This window comes from Anolis carolinensis, chromosome 5 (genome assembly GCF_035594765.1).
Source record: "Anolis carolinensis isolate JA03-04 chromosome 5, rAnoCar3.1.pri, whole genome shotgun sequence".
NCBI classification, from domain to species: domain Eukaryota; kingdom Metazoa; phylum Chordata; class Lepidosauria; order Squamata; family Dactyloidae; genus Anolis; species Anolis carolinensis.
In genome coordinates this window covers 15287457-15307214 of record NC_085845.1, presented here as the reverse complement: position 1 = coordinate 15307214, position 19758 = coordinate 15287457, and the positions used below count along the sequence as shown (strand labels likewise).

Sequence of the window (19758 nt, the reverse complement as noted above, 5' to 3'; positions counted from 1 at the left end):
AGCAAAATCTCTACTAGGTCTTATTTTCCGGGGATGTCTTATTTTAGGGGAAACAGGGTAGAATAATGAAATGAGAAGGTTGGAGAGGCACCAACACTTTTTGCAAGAAAGGCAAAGCTTCAACTCCTAGGATTCCACAGCAGGGAGCCATGGAGGTTATAGTGCTGCTGAACTGCATTCATTCTACAGTGTAGATGCAGCCCTAGCGAGGGAAAGAGAGGAAAGGGAGGGAGTAACCCACATACACAGCTGAGCCACTCTCCTCTCGTCTCCTCTCCTCCTCTCCCTGCTTGCCTGCCTGCCTGCTTGCTTGCTCTCTTGCTGCGGGCGAAGGGCAAGCTGCTGGCACGCTTGCCTTTGTCTCCCTTTCTCTCCACCAACAGCAGCTTCCTTCCAACCTCATCCTCTCCTTTTCACTCCCTTGCCAGTCTGCCAGTCCTGGGCTCCATCTCTGCCACAAGCAGCCCCATCCAAAGCGAGAGGGAGCGAGGCAGGCGGGAGGCGACATTGGTGCCCACAGGACGCTTTGCCCGTCTCTTGCGCACTGCCTCCTCCTCTGCCTGCCAACCTCTCTTTCTCTCGTTCCCTCTTTCCTTCTTTCCCTCCCTTCCTCTCTCTCAGTGGGCAAAGGCGGCTCAAAGGAGGGCGAAGCCAGCGAGGAAGAGGAGGAAGGAGAACACGGTTGAAGCGGCCGCCTCAAAGGGCAGGTAAGTGGTCAGAGGGAAGTCCAGATATGCCCAAAGCTAGAGCCAGGGAAAAGGGAAAGGAGTTTGCGGAGACGGGGAAATGTCGGGGTTGTGTCTGTGTGCATGCAGCAGCATCCCAGCCATGTGGAAGTATGGAGTTGGCTTAGGGGAGACATCCAGGGATATATTCCCTACTATTTGGGAAGAAGAGGAGACTCTTGGACCAGGAATTTGTAAGAAAGGCAGTGCATCTAGACCAGGCATGGGGAAACTTCAGCTCTCCAGGTGTTTTGGACTCCAACTCCCACCATTCCTGGCCTCAGGCCCCTTCCTTTTCCCCCTCAGCCGCTTAAGCGGCTGAGGGGGAAAAGGAAAGGGCCTGAGGCCAGGAATGGTGGGAGTTGGAGTCCAAAACACCTGGAGGGACGAAGTTTCCCCATGCCTAGTCTAGACTGTAGATTGAATGCAGTTTGACAGCCATGGTTCAATGCTTTACAGTCCTGGGAATTGTAGTTTCGCAAGGTCTTTAGCCTCCTCTGCTAAAGGGTGCCCTCCCAGGATTCTATAGCAGTGGCCCTGGGCAGTTCAAGTGTTGTCAAACTGCATCCATCCAACAGTCTAGATGTAGCTCTGCAAGAACTAACCTGGAATGACTCAAGCGACGAATGTGACGAGAATCCCTGCTTTGCCTGTAACACTCCTGGGGTGCCTCTCTGCCTCTTGTCCCCATCTTTTAAACAATTTGCATCATGCCACAATTCACAGCAGCACGTTTGTTACGGTTTTTTTTTATTAATGCGCACCGCGGTTTTATGGCCCCTGGCTGAAAGATCTGGGAAGAGATGTCGGGAGATAACTTTAATTTCATTCTGCCTGCCTTTCATGGTAGTCTGTGGGGTTTTTTTCCCCATTTGTGGGGGGAGAAAGTTCACTTGGGTTGGGGTTGTGCAACGTGTTGAGCATCAGAGAACATAATAAGCCCACTTGCTTGGCCTCTCACTCATGTTAGATAGGGATTTAACTAGAAAGGAATATGCTTCATGTTGAGCACCAGAGAACATAATAAGCCCACTTGCTTGGCCTCTCACCCATGTTAGATAGGGATTTAACTAGAAAGGAATATGCTTCATGTTGCAGCAGTATAAAAGAGATATTTGAGCTAAGTTACAGAGTTTTAAGTTAAAGGTAAAGGTTTCCCCTGACGTTAAGTCCAGTCGTGACCAACTCTGGGGGTTGGTGCTCATCTCAATTTCTAAGCTGAAGAGCTGGCGTTGTCCATAGACATCTCCAAGGTCATGTAGCCTGCATGACTGCATGGAGCGCCGTTACCTTCCCACCGGAGCGGTACCTATTGATCTACTCACATTTGCATGTTTTTGAACTGCTAGGTTGGTAGGAGCTGGGGCTAACAATGGACGCTCATTCCGCTCCCAGGATTTGAACCTGGGACCTTTTGGTCCACAAGTTCAGCAGCTCAGCGCTTTAACACACTGTGTCACCATATGGAGTTTTACTGCACCTCTAATTATGTATAGTTGCATTGAATGCTGGGATTCCCCTTGAAAAATTATTTCCTAGAAATGATTTTTAGGGAAGGGGGAAGTACAGGAGGAGATGAGAAGGAACATGAGTTTCATCCAAATGTCAGAATTAAGAATATACATGTACTTATGAGGCTTCCTCCCTATCTGTTTACCTGTACAAATAATGGGCAAATTAAGTTTACATAAGAAGGATGCCTTTTGCCCATTTGACTATAGATTAAATGGGTGAGACTGACTGTAATAATGGTATCTCTTGGAAGATGTGCAGCAGAGTAGAATGGCTCGCATGTCTCACTGTTGCTTCTGGGGGATTCGGCAGAGAGGAGGAGGAAGAAACGAAGATCCGATGTGACTTGATCAAACACCGTCTCCTGTGTTTAATGTTTAAACAGTACAGCCCCAAAAGGAAGGATATGGGAGAGTTTTTGGAGCAGCCAAAGAACTCTGCGATCCTTATTACCATATTGTAATCTCATTGCAGTTAGGCAGGTGGCAAGTATTGGATCCTTCTGGAATGCCTCAAATGTGAGCAGAAGCAATGCCACACCACCTCTCACTCATTTCATTCACACATACCTATACCTGCTCATTCATATGTCTCAGTTCATTCAATTGTTCCCCCCACCCCCAGTTCTCTCCACACTTTCCTCCCCTTCCCATCCACTTTTGTCTCGAGCTTTTAAGAAAAACGATAAATTGTGAGGGTCCAGAGTTTGTGAACAAAATTCTGTATCCAGGCACATAACTTGCTAGGTTATCTTAGGTAGAAGAAATTGTATACTTTTTTTGAAATGAGGCAATGACATCATCTCCCCCCCCCCCCTTTGCCCTGCTTTGCCTATTGCTTTTGAGCTTAACTGCAGTGTTCACAATTGTTTTGGGGAATTTATTTTCCCAGCAATTCAGTTATTTTTTTCGTGTCAGGAGAGGCTTGAGAAATTGCAGGTCGCTTCTGGTATGAGAGAATTGGCTGTCTGCAAGGACGTTGCCCAAGGGATGCTCAGATGTTTGATGTTTTTACCATCCTTGTGGGAGGCTTCTCTCATGTCCCACATGGGGAGCTGGAGTTGACAGAGAGAGCTCATCCGTGCTCTCCCCGGATTCAAACCGGCAACCTTCAGGTCAGCAACCCACCCTTCAAGTCAGCAGTCCTGTCGGCACAAAGGTTTAATCCAGTAAACCATTGAGAGCTTTGCCTGTAATTATAATCATATTTGCAGTGGGTTGGTCTTGACTGCACAATTAGGATCCCTTATGTTTACAAAAGACCTGTTCCTGATAAGGATGGAAACCTACCGGGACCAACTTGTTGAATGTTTCTGATTATGTATTGACTCCGAGCATGTCATAAGTATGTCATGGGTACCTGCACTTTTTAAAGTGCCATTTATTTACGCTCTGTCCCACTTCTAGAGAGATATTGTGTACATGATTGGTCCTGCTTCCATGGATTCATTCAATCTCATTTTGAAATTATTTGTGGGGGGAAATATTCCAAAAAGAAAACCTTAATTCTGCTAAACATTGAGTACTATATTGATGGGTAAGCATACCCTTCTGCCATTTCACAAATCCTCAAGCTCTCTCCGACACATCATTGAGTTGGTTGTCATTTTATGTAAGGTACACCAATGTATATAATGGGACTTGAGCAGGCATGGATTTTGGTATCTATTTGGGGGGGGGGGGCAGATACCAAGGCTCCACTGTATTCTAATTAGTGTTGGAAAGTTTTGGAAATATGTACCTGTGTTTAAAAGCATGCTTGTTTTGCTACTTTTATAAGAAAAGAAGTGTATAAAAGTAAAAAGAGGTAAAAGTAAAGGTTTCCCCTGATGTTAAGTCCAGTCGTGACCGACTCTGGGGGTTGGTGCTCATCTCCATTTCTAAGCCGAAGAGCCGGCATTGTCTATAGACATCTCCAGGTCATGTGGCCGGCATGACTGCATGGAGCGCTGTTATCTTCCCGCTGGAGCAGTACCTATTGATCTACTCACATTGGCATGTTTTCGAACTACTAGGTTGGCAGGAGCTGGGGCTAACAGCAGGCGCTCATTCCGCTCCCGGGATTTGAACCTGGGACCTTTTGGTCCACAAGTTCAGCAGCTCAGCGCTTTAACACACTGTGCCACTTTTATACTTTTGTATGAAAGTATCAAGGTGCAAATAAACCCCTCCAAAACTTGCAGCAGGCAGGAGGAGTCAGGAGGTTTTATAATAGTGGTTTCCAGCCTTTGGTTCCCAAGTGTTTTGGACTTCAGTTCCAGGAAATCCCAGCCAGTTTACCAGCTATTCGGAATTGTGGGAACTGAAGTCCAAAACACCTGGAGTACCAAAGATTGGGGACCACTGTTTTGTAAGAAGTAGCTTTTTGATCCTTTTTAAATCTCAGTTTTCCTACTTTCTATACAATCAAATGTTCTCACTCTTTCGATGTTAATTTACTCTATCTTATAAGGTAAAACTTCAATTAAAAATATATTTTAAAAAAAGAAAAGAAAAGCTAGGGCTGAAATGAAGTTCCACTTCCAAGGAAAGCTAGTGAAGCAAGTGGAACATAAAGAGAAGGAAAGGACATGACTGGTAAAAGAAGAAAGGAAAAACAACATGAAAAGGGGATAGTTGAGAAAATAATGGAGTGAAATGAGGAAGCAATGCAGATGATGCCACGTTCAGTCCAAGAACAACATGCAGATGATGGTACTGTTCCATTATCTGGGCAGACAGAGGATAGTCCATTTTATGGGAGAGGGGATTTGAAAGAGGAAAACTATTTCCTCCGTTTTCGCTGGTTATTCCCTCTCCCCCGCCCATGTCATACATGAGGGTTGTTTCCATGAAGATGACATGGGTGGGTGGAATAAAAAGAAAACAGGGGGAAATAGTTTTACTCATTCAACCCCTCTGGTTCCATCATAAAATGGCCTTATCTTTCTCTTTCTAGGTCCCCCTTTGGCCTCTGCCCAGATAATGGAACAGTATGCAGATGATGATGATGATAATGTAGAATTTTATTTTATAGTAAAATGAAAGGGAGCACAATTAAGAAATTGTATGAAAACAGCATGTAAGAGGAGGTAGTAGTAATTTTTTTTCATAATTTGCTGGAAAGAAGCAGAAATTTGTCACATATATAATTCATTAAATTCAAAATTGTTCCTGAGCAATGTGTTGTCGAAGGCTTTCATGGCCAGAATCACTGGTTGTTGTGCATTTTCCGGGCTGTATGGCCCTTTTCCAGAAATATTCTCTCCTGACATTTCACCTATATCTATAGCAGGCATCCTCAGAGGTTGTGAGGTCAAAATCTCTGAGGATGCCTGCCACAGGCAAAATGTCAGGAGAGAATGCTTCTGGAACATGGCCATACAGCCCGGAAAATGCACAACAACCTAGTGTTCCTGAGTACTAGGAATTTTGCACTCTGGGCAGAAATGAGGTCCCGCCAACCAACCTGCTCCTCCTATTAGATCTACAAAACAGAGCAGGTAATAGAGGACAATGATATTTGGTTTCTTCCGCTGGCTGAGGCAACTGACCCAAAGATGCAAATCTATATGATGGAAGTTGAGTAAGTACCACTGAACTTGAAGGATGTGTGCAAGTGTGTCTAGTTGAGTTTGTGCCAGGACTGGGCCATGGCTAACACTGGAGAGAGGTCATTACAGTAAGTCTGCATATTCCAGGAGAATTGTTTGTGTGATATGATTTTTCATATATCATCAACCCTTCACATTAACTGGGATTGGGAACCCCATAAAAGTGAAAAAACATAAAGAAATCGATATTTTTCTTTACCTCAGAGAATGTGTTTCTAGAAATGTCAAGATCTTCCAACAGTCAGCTTCCTTTGGAAGGTGATTATACAATCTCATTGGATGACCTAGAGATTCCTAGAGAAGTGTTCCCTCTTGAAATCTCTAGGGCCTCAAGCATGACTGGAAGTCCTAGAGATTATTGCAGTCGGTGAAAATTGCCTTCTAAAATATTGTCTCTACTGTGAGCAAGTTATATTCGTTGCTCTATATTTGTCCTGATTTTGTCACTTGTAATCAAAAACTATATCCACAGAAAGTATTTTGGAACTTGCATACAAAGATATGTTAAACTTGCAAAGCTCCAAACAAAAACTGAAACAGCATTTGGAAAATCAACTGATGTGTTAGAAAACATGAGGCTTTGAACAACACCTTGATTGTTTGATTGCCTTGGTACTTAGACGTTTCACATGAATGCTGAAGTATTTACTCTGCTTTCTGTTGATTTGATAATTACATATCTTATGCATGCAATGTTGTATCTGAAAACATGGAATTGTTTTCCAGGTTTTTCAAATGAGTTGTTTGATTTGGGCATAAATATGAAAATACGATCCATACTACCCACACCAGTAGCTTTCTTGCGCAGAGGAGGTTGCTCTCCTTTCTCCCTTACTCCCACGCTTCTACTGTTGCTGTTTGGTTTTATTTACTGACAGTCTGACAGTATTTCAGTTCTGAATGTGTGAAATTAACATTAATAGGAATGTCCAACAAGAGCAGCAGGTTGCATGAGCCATTGGTTTGAAATGTGCGGGGACTTATCGGCAGACAGCCTTCCAGATGGTTTTAAGAAGAGATTTAACAAAGAAATAAAGAAGCAAGATTCTCTTTCTATCTTTAATAACGGCGTGGGAAGAAAATTCGCCGGTCTTAGCATTTTGCTCCTAGGTAAACGTTCTGATTCTCTGTTCCTGTTTGTCACAACAGTTTTTCATCTGTTTCCTTGTGCAGGCCACCGTCCCAAATGGGAAATGGTTCAGTGAAACACAAGTACCTCAAGAGGCAAGAAGGCCATGCAGGGAACTGCCCGTACGGCTGCCCAGGTGGCAGCACCAAGTTTGTGAAAGACCAAGGTGTGAATATCAGCACAATCACAAATGCTGCAGATATTCTGAGAAGCAAGGTTTGGGAGCTGGAGCGGGAGCTGAAGAGGCAAGAGGAAGAGTTGCACGAGAGGAACTACCACATCCTCGAGCTCCAGGATCAGCTGGCGAAGCAGACCAGGACCATTGCAGACCTCACCGAAGAGCTCAAGTGTAAATGCATCCAGCTGAATAAGCTGCAGGATGTGGTCGACACCCAGGGAACAAACCCCTTCCTGTTTTCCCCTCTTAAAGAAGTACCCAAGGTCAGCCCAGTGCCATGCAGCAACAGGAGGAAAGGTGCCAAGGAAGGTGTGTCGGCAGAGCCAACAAGCCGGACATACGACCTGACTGAGCAGCCTCGGTTTTCCTTCGAAAAGGCAAGAGTCAGAAAGGCCTCCAGGTGAGAGGATCTCGTGTGTTAGCCTCACAGAGAACAGGGCATGTTGTGTAGTGATTGGGCAGTCAAATGTGATTAGCATATAAACAAGTCCATAACTTGATACAGTTGTGTCCATAATGTACGGTATGACCCTGTAACTATGTAAGAGATATGTTTGAAGACTTTGCATGTAATAGCAAACATTGTTGAACGAACAACTCAGACATGGGTAAAAGAAAGCAGAGCTACTGGTCCTGCAGATACAGGGGCCATAGTGTATAGAACCAAGTACATTAGAGTCTCAATTATCCAACATAAACAGGCCGGCAGAACGTTGGATAAGCAAATATGTTGGATAATAAGGAGGGATTAAGGAAAAAGCCTATTAAACATCAAATTAGGTTATGATTTTACAAATTAAGCACCAAAACATCATGTTATACAACAAATTTGACTGAAAAAGTAGTTTAATATGCAGTAATGCTATGTAGTAATTACTGTATTTACGAATTTAGCACCAAAATATCACCATGTATTGAAAACATTGACTACAAAAATGTGTTGGATAATCCAGAACGTTGGCTAAGCGAGTGAGACTCTACTGTAATTATACTCTCCTTCCACTTTATGTTTGCAGTCATTTGGCATACAAATTTGTGGCATAAGCCACAAGGGTGCTTAATATAAAGTGTGGCTTATTGTGATACACATATTATCCAATTGATTGGATAGGCAGAAAACTTTCCATTTTAAAAGCATTGTATTTATAAGATAGGAATTGAGGTTAATGCTACATGTTGGGATGACAGTTTGTAATTGTTAATGTTTTGATGCCACAGTAATGAACCAATGATTTACGAGATTGTACAAGTTTGTCAAAATCCCTACTGGATCTTTGTTGTTCATATTTACAGTTTTCCAGAGTTATATTGTTTCCACTTCATTCTGGCATACATTTGCCCTCTAGTTAAAAGCTACACCTTGACTGTAAGGAAATACTTTTTACCTGTCTTGCTGTCACTGCAAAGTTATCATTCTGCAGGTTGCCAGAGGCATGGAGCAAAGTTCTGCGAGGATTTTTTAAAATGGAATTTAGAAATATTCCTTTTTGGGATTACAGTGCCTAGAACAGGCATGGAGAGACTTTTGCCCTCTAGGTGTTTTGGACTTCAACTCTCACAATTTCTAACAGCCAGAGTGCCAAAGTTTGCCCATGCCTGGCCTAGAATCTTCTAGTTAGCATGGCTATAGCCAACTAGAAGATTCTGGAACACTATATTTAGAAAAGTAACATTTCTAAACACCAGGAATGTATCCACAGTTGTTGATGTTTGAGGATAAAATACAAGATTTTAAACCTACACCATGCTTTAAACATGATTGCTTATTTTCTTTATGCCTCATGGCCATCACAGCATTTCCAACCAGAGGTGCTGCAAGGATATACTTGAACCTGTATCTTAAGCTTTGCGCATTAATTCTCTTTTCAGTTGAAATTGTTTTTCATGGCAAATAAATGTATTTATTTGTCAGCTCACCACAGCCGCTCCTGAATGAACACACGAGACTCTTTGTGGTATCACCAGGAACTTTTACTGTAGGAAACATGAACATCAGAAAAGCCAAGAATGGGAGGCTCCGGCCAACCCTCCTTTATATACCCTCCCCCTCATTTGAACAGTCTCTTCCCGCTCAGTAAAACCCCGCGCAAATTCCCCGCCAAGTCCATCAGCCGTTTCTCCTCCGAGTCCTGGGACGCAGGTGTCTTATCAATGTCAGTGACCCTGAAACTCAGAGCCACATCCAGGCTCTAGTAGCAGGGTTCTGACATGGCGTCCTCCTCCCCTTCGTCCTGGAAGGAAAAGATTAAACACAACTATTGTTCTCCGCTGTCCAGAGTTCCTTTATACTTTTTTAACAGGCTGCAATGGAATACCGGGTGTACCTTTCCTAGGTCCTTTGGTAGCCTCAGCTCATAGGTCACTTCGTTTATTCTTTTTGCTACCCTGAATGGCCCTATATAGCGTGGAGCCAATTTCTTGGATGGGAACCCCAATTTCAGGTTTTTTGTGCTCAGCCAAACCAGATCTCCTTCGCCCAATTTGTCCCCCTCTCGGCGCCTACGATCCGCAAAGAGCTTGTACTTCTTTTGTGTTTCCCGCAATGCCTCTACCACGGTTTGCCACCCTTGCTTGATTTTGGCCGGCCATTCCTCGTCGGTCTGGCCCTCCCCTTCCTTCCACTCGGGTAGCCTGGGGAAAGGTGCCACCTCCTGTCCGTATACTATTTCGAATGGGGCACGACCTGTGGCCGAATGTACGGCCCCGTTAAAAGCCATCTCAGCAAACGGAAGAAGGTCCGCCCAATCATCCTGTCTATAATTGGTGTACATCCTTAAGAATTGGCACAGTGTCTGTTGGGTACGTTCGACCCCCCCGTTGGTCGCGGGATGAAAGGCCGAGCTCAGGTTCCTTTCTGCTCCTAACAGCTGTAAGAATTTTCCCCAAAATTTTGCAGTAAATTGGACTCCCCGGTCACTAATTATCTTGTCGGGACACCCATGTAGGCGATATACATGCTTCACATACAAATCAGCAAGTTTTTCAGCTGAAGGAAGTTTTGGCAGAGCCACAAAGTGTGCCTGTTTTGAGAATAGGTCCAATATTGTCCAAATGTATCTGTGGCCTCTGCTGGGGGGTAGTTCGCCTACAAAATCCATGGCTACGCATTCCCATGGCCTCATGGGCTCCACCACCTTCTGCAATAGCCCCTGGGGCTTCCCCGGTGGTGTTTTTCCCTCTGCACATAATTCACACTGCGTGACGTATCCCCTGGCGTCTTTCCTCATTCCGGGCCACCAGCATTGTTTGGCCAACAGTTTAATAGTCCTGGTGGGGCCTAGATGACCCGCACCCTTGTTATCATGGTACTTCCTTAACATTTCTCGTCTTAAACATTCAGGAATATACAATTTCTTATTTACAAACACCAAATCCCCACACAATTCTCCCTTTTCTTTGTTTGTTTGTAACCATTTGTCCATTCCATACGCTCGCTTCAACTCTTCCTCCCATATTTCTCCTCCCCCCGTGGAAATGGCAGTACGTTTGTTTTCTTTGGCCGCTTGTGCTCGAGTTAGTACTGCCAGGCCCCATTGCTTATCAAGAAAAATACTCCCTTCAGATTCCTGAATTCCTCCCCCGTGCTGAGGCATCCGAGAGAGAGCGTCAGCGAGTATATTATGTTTCCCCTGGAAGAATCTGAGTCTGAAATCAAAACGGCTGAAATATTGGGCCCATCTAATTTGCTTCGCTGATAGTTTACGAGGGGATCTTAGATACTGTAAATTTCTATGGTCAGTCCACACCTCAAACGGTGTTCCACTTCCTTCCAGGAAGTGTCTCCAGCACTCTAGTGCTTTTAGAATCGCTAAGGCTTCTCTCTCCCAAATCGGCCAGTTTTTTTCTGTATCGCTAAACTTTTTTGACAGATAGCCACATGGCTTCAGGTTCCCCCCCTCGTCTTTCTGTAGCAGAACTGCCCCATATGCCCGGTCTGACGCATCGCAATGTAATACAAAGGCTTTAGACATATCAGGGTGCTGTAGGACAGGCTCCTCAGTAAAACGCTTTTTAAGGGCTTCGAAAGCTTCCTGGCATTCTATTGTCCAGGTCAGTTTGGCCCCTGGGGCCTTCACTTTGGCTGTTTCTCCCCTACCTTTAGTCTTTAACAAATCCGTTAATGGCAAAGTGAGGCGCGCAAAGTCCTTGATAAATGTTCTATAGAAGTTTGCGAACCCTAGGAAGGATTGCAGCTGCTTCCGTGTTTTGGGGGCTTCCCACCCCCTCACGTCTTCTACCTTCGCAGGGTCCATCGCCACTCCCTGGGAGGAAATCCTATACCCCAGAAAGTCTATCTGGTCTTTATTGAACTCGCACTTGGCAAGCTTCGCATACAGTTTTGCTTCTCTCAACTTTTGCAGGACTTCCCTGACTAGTTCTATGTGTTGCTCCTTAGTCCGAGATACTAACAATATGTCATCTAAAAAAACAAAGACTCCCTTGTACAACAATGGATGCAACACTTCGTTGATTAATTGCATGAACGCGGCGCCTCCGCCGCACAAACCGAAAGGGAGCACACGATAATTGAATAATCCGAATGCACAGGAGAAGGCCGTCTTCCACCTGTCCTCTGGTTTAATCTGCAATTTATGGTACGCTTCAATTAAGTCCAATTTAGTGAATATCTGTCCCTCCGATAACTGGGCGATCAAGTCCTTCACTAAAGGTAGGGGGTATTTATTTCCAGAACTGATTGCATTCAGGCCCCTGTAGTCAATGCAGAGCCTCAGCGTTTGGTCCTTTTTGCGCCTGAACAACACAGGCGCCCCTAGAGGGGAATTTGAAGGCTCTATGAAACCCCTCGCTAGGTTTTTATCAATGTATTTTCTCAGTTCCTCCTTTTCCCTAGCCGACATTGGGTATATTTTTGCCTTAGGAAGCTCTGCTCCTGGGACTAGCTCTATCTTCACTTCAACTCTCCGCTTCGGTGGGAAACTGTCTGCTTCCTTCTCATCAAATACGTCCACAAAATCCCGATACTCTGGGGGTAATTTATCTGCCAGTTCTGCTATCCTGATAGAGTCTTCCTCCCCCCTTTTCCCCGGCTCCCTTTCCACTTCCTGGCTCCCTCCTTCCAACTTCATCCTGAAGATCATGCTCTTATCCTCCCAGTTGATTTGCGGGTTGGCCTGCCCCAGCCATGGCATGCCTAGTATAACATTATAGCTGGCTATTTGTGATATCACAAATGACACCTTTCCTTCCCAACTCCCTATCTTACACTTTACATCTTCGGCACTGTACTTAGCTAATGATCCCGATGCTGTGGATCCGTCCAACTGCGAAAAAGCTATTGGGGATTCTAGGTTCGTTCTTTCGCATCCCAATCCCTCGGCTAATTCAGGGGAGATGATGTTCCTGGAACATCCACAATCCACAAATGCTTTGCAGGTTGCTTGTTTGCTGCCACTTTCCAGCTGAATGGGGACCACTATCATGGCTTTGTCCTGACTTACCAACCCCCCCGAGTGGTGCCTCATCGGTGGTTCTTCCTCGGCGCGTTTCCCTGCCACGGCTCTTGGTTTGGGCGGGCCTCCGCCTTCCCCTTTTCTCTGCCAGCACTCGGCAGCCCTGTGGCCCAAACGGCCGCACACGAAGCAGCCCCTCCTGCTGGTGCTCACGTTCCCTGTCGGCTCCGTTCTCCTCCCGGCTGGGGTTGATCCCTCCTTCCGGCTCCCCTCTTTCATCTGCGGCCGCTGCTGTAGCCCTCCTCGGTGCCTCCTCGCCTGGGCCAGCGATGTCTCGATGCGCCCCGCCAGCTGAATCCATCCGCGCAGTGTGTCAGGCTCATCACGATGCACCGCCCAGGAGAGGATCTCCCGCCTGAGCCCCTCTTTGAAGAGTTCTATCTTTGTCACTGCAGACCATTCCGGCACCTTTTCAGCGAGGCATTGGAACTCCTCCGCATACTCAGATACCGACCTCTGCCCCTGGGAGACGGTCTTCAACTCCTCCCTCGCCCGGATCTGCTCCAGTGGATCTCGGAAACGGGTCTCCAGGGCCCCCATAAAGCGTCGGAGTGACCCCAGACATGGGTCGCGCCGCGCGTGTAGTTGAACGTACCAGCTGGCCGCTCCCCTCTTCAACACTGCACCAATGGCCCGTACCCGGCTGGATTCCGTTCTAAAAGTGTGGGCATTGTCCTCCATATAGCCCCTCACCGTGGTCAGGAAAAAATCCAGTTCAGAGGACTCTCCCCCAAACTCGATCCTTAGTTCCTCTCGTCTCGGTAGGGGTCCCTGTGGTGGCAATCCCCAATCCTCCGCCCGTCGCAAGCCCCCTTGCGGGCCAGTGGGCCCCGCTGCTGCTTCCCTTTGTCCTGTGCCACGCCCGGCATTCGCCAGGGGCACCAGGGTCTCAGTTGGGAGCGTAGCCGGGATTATCGGAGGCTTTTCCCCTTCGTCGTCACTCTCCTCCACCCGCGTCAGGCTCGTTTGGATCTTGGGCCGGGCACCGGGCTCCTTTCGCATTTCCCTTCCCTTCGGTGCTGGGAGGTCTGCAAAGCCCTGGCTGCTTCCCATGCTCACGTCCCACATTGAGCTAGCCCGGAGTTCCCTTCCTCGCTCCGGCTCCGCCAAAACCGCCAGGCGCTCCATCGCCCTCGACATCACTGCCAGGGTGGTCTCCATCGCCGACATCCTCTCCTCCAGAAACACCATCTTTTGCGGGCCTGGGGAAGGTGAACCTTCCTCTCCTCCGGTGCTATCTCCCCGCACCACTCCGCGCCTCTGGGTTACCCCATTTGGCTGGGCATAAGCGGTGGATGACGCCAGGGCCGCCAGCTGGTGGAACTCAGCGTCCGTCTCGGGAGTGGCCCTTTCCGACCTTCCTCCTCCGGCGCCCAAGAGCTCTTCATCCTCCACTTGCATGTTACACCTCACCGCTACAGCGGGATGGTGTCCGTATTCTTGGCTTAGTGTCAGCTCACCACAGCCGCTCCTGAATGAACACACGAGACTCTTTGTGGTATCACCAGGAACTTTTACTGTAGGAAACATGAACATCAGAAAAGCCAAGAATGGGAGGCTCCGGCCAACCCTCCTTTATATACCCTCCCCCTCATTTGAACAGTCTCTTCCCGCTCAGTAAAACCCCGCGCAAATTCCCCGCCAAGTCCATCAGCCGTTTCTCCTCCGAGTCCTGGGACGCAGGTGTCTTATCAATGTCAGTGACCCTGAAACTCAGAGCCACATCCAGGCTCTAGTAGCAGGGTTCTGACATTTATTTGTGATGGATATTTCACAGCATTTGTTTACAGTGGGGTTTGGTTGAAGGATACCTCATTGATACAAAAATCTGTAGATTCTTAAGTCCCATTAAAGTATAACCGCTGTATCCATGGGGATATGTTCCCAGACTTCACTTGGACATACAAAACCTTGGATAAAGAAAAACCCTATTGGAATGAAGGTTTTCTGACCCAAGAATATCATAGATTTGTGTTGGAAGACCTGGAAAACATAGAGGTAGATAAATGAAAAAATGACTACAAGTCCTGCAGATACAGGGGTTGCATTGTATACACAAAATGATAAGACCGAGCTTTCTTTTTTGGATGTTTTGTGAGGGAGAAATATTTTCAAATTGTCAACAGTAGAATTCTTGGATGCAGGATCCACAGATATGGAGGGTCGTGGATTACTGGAGAGACAAAAATATCACGCAAGGTTTGCAAATATTCACAGCAAGTGAGAACTGCTTTCAAACAGCGAAGTAATGAACTTCTGTAAACTGTAGAGTTTATTATTTATGACTCTGGTACATTCAGTATGCTACAGATGACTAATATCTGTCTGAGTAGACAGGCTAGAGAGAATTTATGGAAGCTAGAATCTTGTTTTCAAGGTTGCATTATCATAGACATTGGGATTCTTGGGAAAGAAAGTTGCATTTCCAGGGTAAAGCAAGAAGGGGGTCGACGGTAGCAGGATTTTGGCCTCTCTTACTGGGGGTTACACTTAGACCTGCCAAGTATAAAGATGGGAAAAATGAATTTATGCAATTAAATACTAAATTGGCACCAGCTATGTGATAGAGCCAGAGTCATGCAGGTATCTTTCCAGCCTCCTAACCTTATACCATCTGGCATTTCTCTGGTAATTAAGATTGTAGCTGCTATGAACTCAGTATTTAAGGGATTTGAGATGCCCTCATTCTGATATAAATGAAAAATAGTTTACCTGTAACATTGGGTTGAAGTGCATGCACTAAATGCCTGACGAAAAAAACCAACAACTTTCAACCATTGTCCGGTCAACACAGTGAATAAAGGGCTTTACATTGCAATAATTTTCAGAGAATACGCATGTTAGTATTTTGCAGTATAAAAAGGAGGAAGGAAGGGGGAATGATGCAGTAAATATCTGAAGCTGCTTCTTAATAGGAAGCATCCAAAACATGAACAAGCTGTGTCCCACTTTTTTTAATGCAGGAGAAAATGGTGTTAAATAGCCTTCTCCTGCATTACACCGAATGGACCCCATACATTGTTTGGCCACCATGGAGTCCATTCACCCCTGGGCCAACTCATACAACCTGTGTAGATGAGCCTTGAGCAGCAGAAAACATTCTTGCTCCATCTTCAATATGACATCATTTCAAATATCCAAATATGACTATTATGCCCTCTTTTAACCTTCTCTTCTACAGGTTAAGCATACCAAGCTCCTTAAGCCATTCCTCTTAAGGCTTGGCTTCCAGGCCATTTTGATTGTCCCTCTCTGGACATAGTATGGCCACCTTCATGAAGCATAAGCCTACCACAGATCATTACTGAGGATGCTATTGAAATGTGAGAGACAGTTTTACTTTTTATATTAGATATTTGGAAACACGAAAAGAAGGGTGATATTATTATACTCATGTCCCCCATAGTTGGTCAAGTGAGCCAATAGAAATGTTCTGACCTAGGAAGTTTCTTCAATGATCATATCCACAAGGGCAAAAAATACATCATGCTAGCCTTCAAAGCTAGCTCTTGAAGCAAATACAATTTTTAAAAAGCATTCAAAGGAAGGAAAGTGATGGCACTTGAGTCATAGCATCTATATTTCTGATTTGGCATGTTATTGAAGAAAGATCTCAAGATGAAAAAAGCCATGCAGCCATGGCTTGACAGAGAACAAAGATAGTTTGACAGAGACAGTCGCTCTTAGAACTGTCTTTCATTCTGTTCATCGCATGGGACAGAGGCTACCACTGATCTCAAAGGAGGTGATTTGTAACTTCAAAGAAAGAAGGAAAACTATTACTTCTGTTTTGCCACCTTTTTTCCCAGTCAGCTCATGGCCTTAGGCAGGGGTGACAAACTAATTTTCACCGAGGGCTATATGGTTGCCTTTAAGGGGCCATTTGTAATTGTAAAACACTATAAATGTAACTATTCCTTAGGGTAAAGGTAAAGGTTTTCCCCTGACATTATGTCTAGTCATGTCCGACTCTGGGGGTTGGTGCTCATCTCCATTTCTAAGCCGAAGAGCTGGCGTCATGTGGCCGGCATGATTGCATAAAGCACCATTACCTTCCTGCCAGAGCTGTACCTATTGATCTACTCACACTTGCATGTTTTCGAACTGTTAGGTTGACATAAGCTGGGGCCAACAGCAGGAGCTCACCCCACTCCCCGGATTCGAACTGCCAACCTTTTGGTCAGCAAGTGGTCATGCTGTGCACAAAACATTTCCAGGAAAGTGAACATACATTTTTCTCCATGTGACAAACAAAATCATTAGAAGCACACGACTCCACCATATTAAGTTTAAGAGATTGTTCATCACTAGCAGTAGTTATACTAAATGAATGATGGTAGGGGGCATTTTATCTTTCCATCTTAATGGTGATTGCCTTATATGCCATACGTAATGATTCTTCATGGCGAAAATGACATGCCTACATCCTTCCTTGTAGATGTGGAGAAGGGATACAGTGGTTTAGAGAGAAAGCTGAACTCTACCAGATGAGAGATGCAACCATCACTAATTACCTCCCCGATTCCCCAAGGCATTTCACTATTTTTTCCGCTGAAATTGGTATTGATTGACCTCTGTGCTGAGCAAGTTGTGTCCTCTCACAGATGCTCACTGTCCCTTCTCCCAGTGTGTCCCAGTATCATCTTTCCTCATAAGCTCCCTTCTAAATGTTATGTGAAAGCCCTCGTTCAAAATTAGGGGCCTGACCCTGCTTCTCAGAGTGAGGAGGAGAAATCTCAGGGTGAGAGCACTGTCTTGAAAGGTATATGTGTATATATTTTTCTCCTTCTTTAGATATGTTTTTTTTTAATTAGAATGGTGTATGCTTTGTAACCATGGTTGATGCTTAATGTCTCATGCTTAATGACTTCGCAGGGCCACCCCTTATAAAATAATCCTCATAATATCATTAGTGCCCACATCCTGTAACATCACAAAAGGTCACATCACATTTCGCTCTCTGTTTTTTGCCCCAAAATATTAGGCTTGGGATAATTCTGACCAGGTAATCCCATTTGGAAAGTATAGAATTCTCTTCTCAAAAAATGAGAAATTCCCAGAAAACCTTGCGTTAAATTCTTTAATTTGGATTCTCTCCCCCCAATTTATTTCATTTTGCAACACTTTTTTTCCATCTCTCTTCCTGCTTTTGATGTTTGATCCTCATAATTTGGTTTTCTAGTTTAATATCATATAAGGGAGGTGAATTCTTATTTTGTAAGATTATATACCCACTAATTATTACCCTGAGAAAATTTTATGGAGCCGCACAATGAAATTTGCAATGTTTGTTTCATCAATCAGCTTTTTAGAGAGAAAATAACTGTACCGGACGGGCCTTGAATGATGCTAATGTTTCCTTGTGTTCTCAGTAATAAATAAATTCACTGGTGCAAGTAAAAATTACAAATTGAATAGTGGGCTTCAGGGGAGTTGACAGAAAAGTAATAATTTGGGGAAATGGAGTAAACATTCAGTTTGTTAGCACAGACTATAGTTTAGTGGATGGGAGCAAAAAATAATTGTTTCTAGTGGAAACTTTGGAGCAAAGAACAATTCCAAGTCATGTGTAGGGAGTCATTGCAGGAACATATTATTCAACAGTCCCAATTTGTTAAAATGAGTCTTGATTAATCCTCTGGCATCTCACTTTTTCAGCTGTTTTTAAAATGGTCAAGTTTCTCTCTGCTTCTACTTCTCCTATTTACAGTATCCTTATTTTCCTTCACTTTCTGCAGACTGGGTTAAAGTGGCCCAAATGCATTGTAATCCTGGGAGTTGTAGTTTGATATGTGGCAGAAAAGGATAAAACTGTAAAATTGCAACTCCCAAGATCCCATAGCACTGAGCCATGACAGTTAAATTGGTTTAAAACTGCATTAATTCTACAGTTTAGATCAGGCATGAGCAGATTTGGAATACTGTTTTACAATTTGTGTTCTTTCCACTTTTGTAACCCAGTCTTCACAAAAATGGAGAAAAATAAGGATGCAGAAATAGAGTTGCATAAACTTTAAACTGACGAAAACAAAATCTTTTCATGTGGGGTCATTTTTAGATAGATGATGCCATTCCACTTTGAAAGTGAGTTGGTCTGAAATGGTCACTGAGAGAGTAATATTCTATGGAAATCTTTTAATATCACAGTTAAATACCTTTGTCTTATGTAAAAACACCCACCCAGAATGACAGTATGGGGCAGTCAGTGCTGATGAGATTTGTTTTCAAGTGAACATTGTGACCTATATTTGCAGCGTAGAGCTAAGGAGCACACAATGATTCAAGTTATCCATTTCAACCTGCAAACTCTGTGATGATTATGCATCTGATCTTATTTTTCCCAATCTTTTCTCATTGCCATCATTCATTTTCAGGTTTGCTGTAACAGGTAATAAAGGAAATAAATCAAGCTGCTAAGCGGGAAATGATCATTCACTCTTATGGTGTCCTCTAGAGATCTCATTGTGAAGCCTGGTTGTCTGGGATAGTTTTACTCTGCTTTATGAATCCAAGAGTGAAAAGACCTTGGAGATTTACAGAACGCTGTGCTGAGATTTGTTTCATTAGACAGAGCAGCTTGCAAGTAATAATGATACATGGAAATCCAGGGGAAAAGGTGCCCTTCAGGTTAGATGGAGATTTAGAACTGCCCATTTGCAAATGAATATATATATATATATATATATACACACACACACACACACACACACACACATAATATATATAAATAAAAATTATTAAATGTGATGTTTTGTAAAGCATGGGCCATGACAGCCGCTACAGGGAGTAGGCATTTGTGGCAATCCTGGGAGGGCTGGTCAGGAGGCTTGAAGACCTTTGTTTTGAGGAAAGGCTTTATTGCTTTGTTGCCATGTTATATCTTTATTTTAAAAACATATTTATTTTATTTTTATCTTGCCTTGCTCCTGATATAAGGACTTAATGTTAGGAAAAAAATTACATTTTTTTCCTAAGGGAACACCTCTCTATGAATCTCTAGGTCATCCAGCATGACTCTGTGGTCAACTTCTGGCGACCATAAAATCACATTGAAAGACTGGCAGTGTATTTTGTAGGAATATAGGCCTCCAGCATGACTGTGTGGTCAACTTCTAGAGATTCCTAGAGACAGCATTTTAATAAAATCTACA

At 44.4% G+C, this 19758-nt stretch overlaps 1 protein-coding gene across 1 annotated transcript in view; it reads left to right on the top strand.

Annotated features, from left to right (window-relative positions):
* Window positions 1-258: 258 nt before the first annotated feature.
* prkg2 (protein kinase cGMP-dependent 2) overlaps window positions 259-19758 on the top strand; it is an 80961-nt gene continuing 61461 nt past the window's right edge. The window contains exons 1-2 of the mRNA XM_062981517.1: window positions 259-707; window positions 7003-7536. Of these exons, the coding sequence (XP_062837587.1) occupies window positions 7016-7536 (521 nt within the window). The 5' untranslated portion in view covers window positions 259-707; window positions 7003-7015. The remainder of the gene's footprint in view (window positions 708-7002; window positions 7537-19758) is intronic.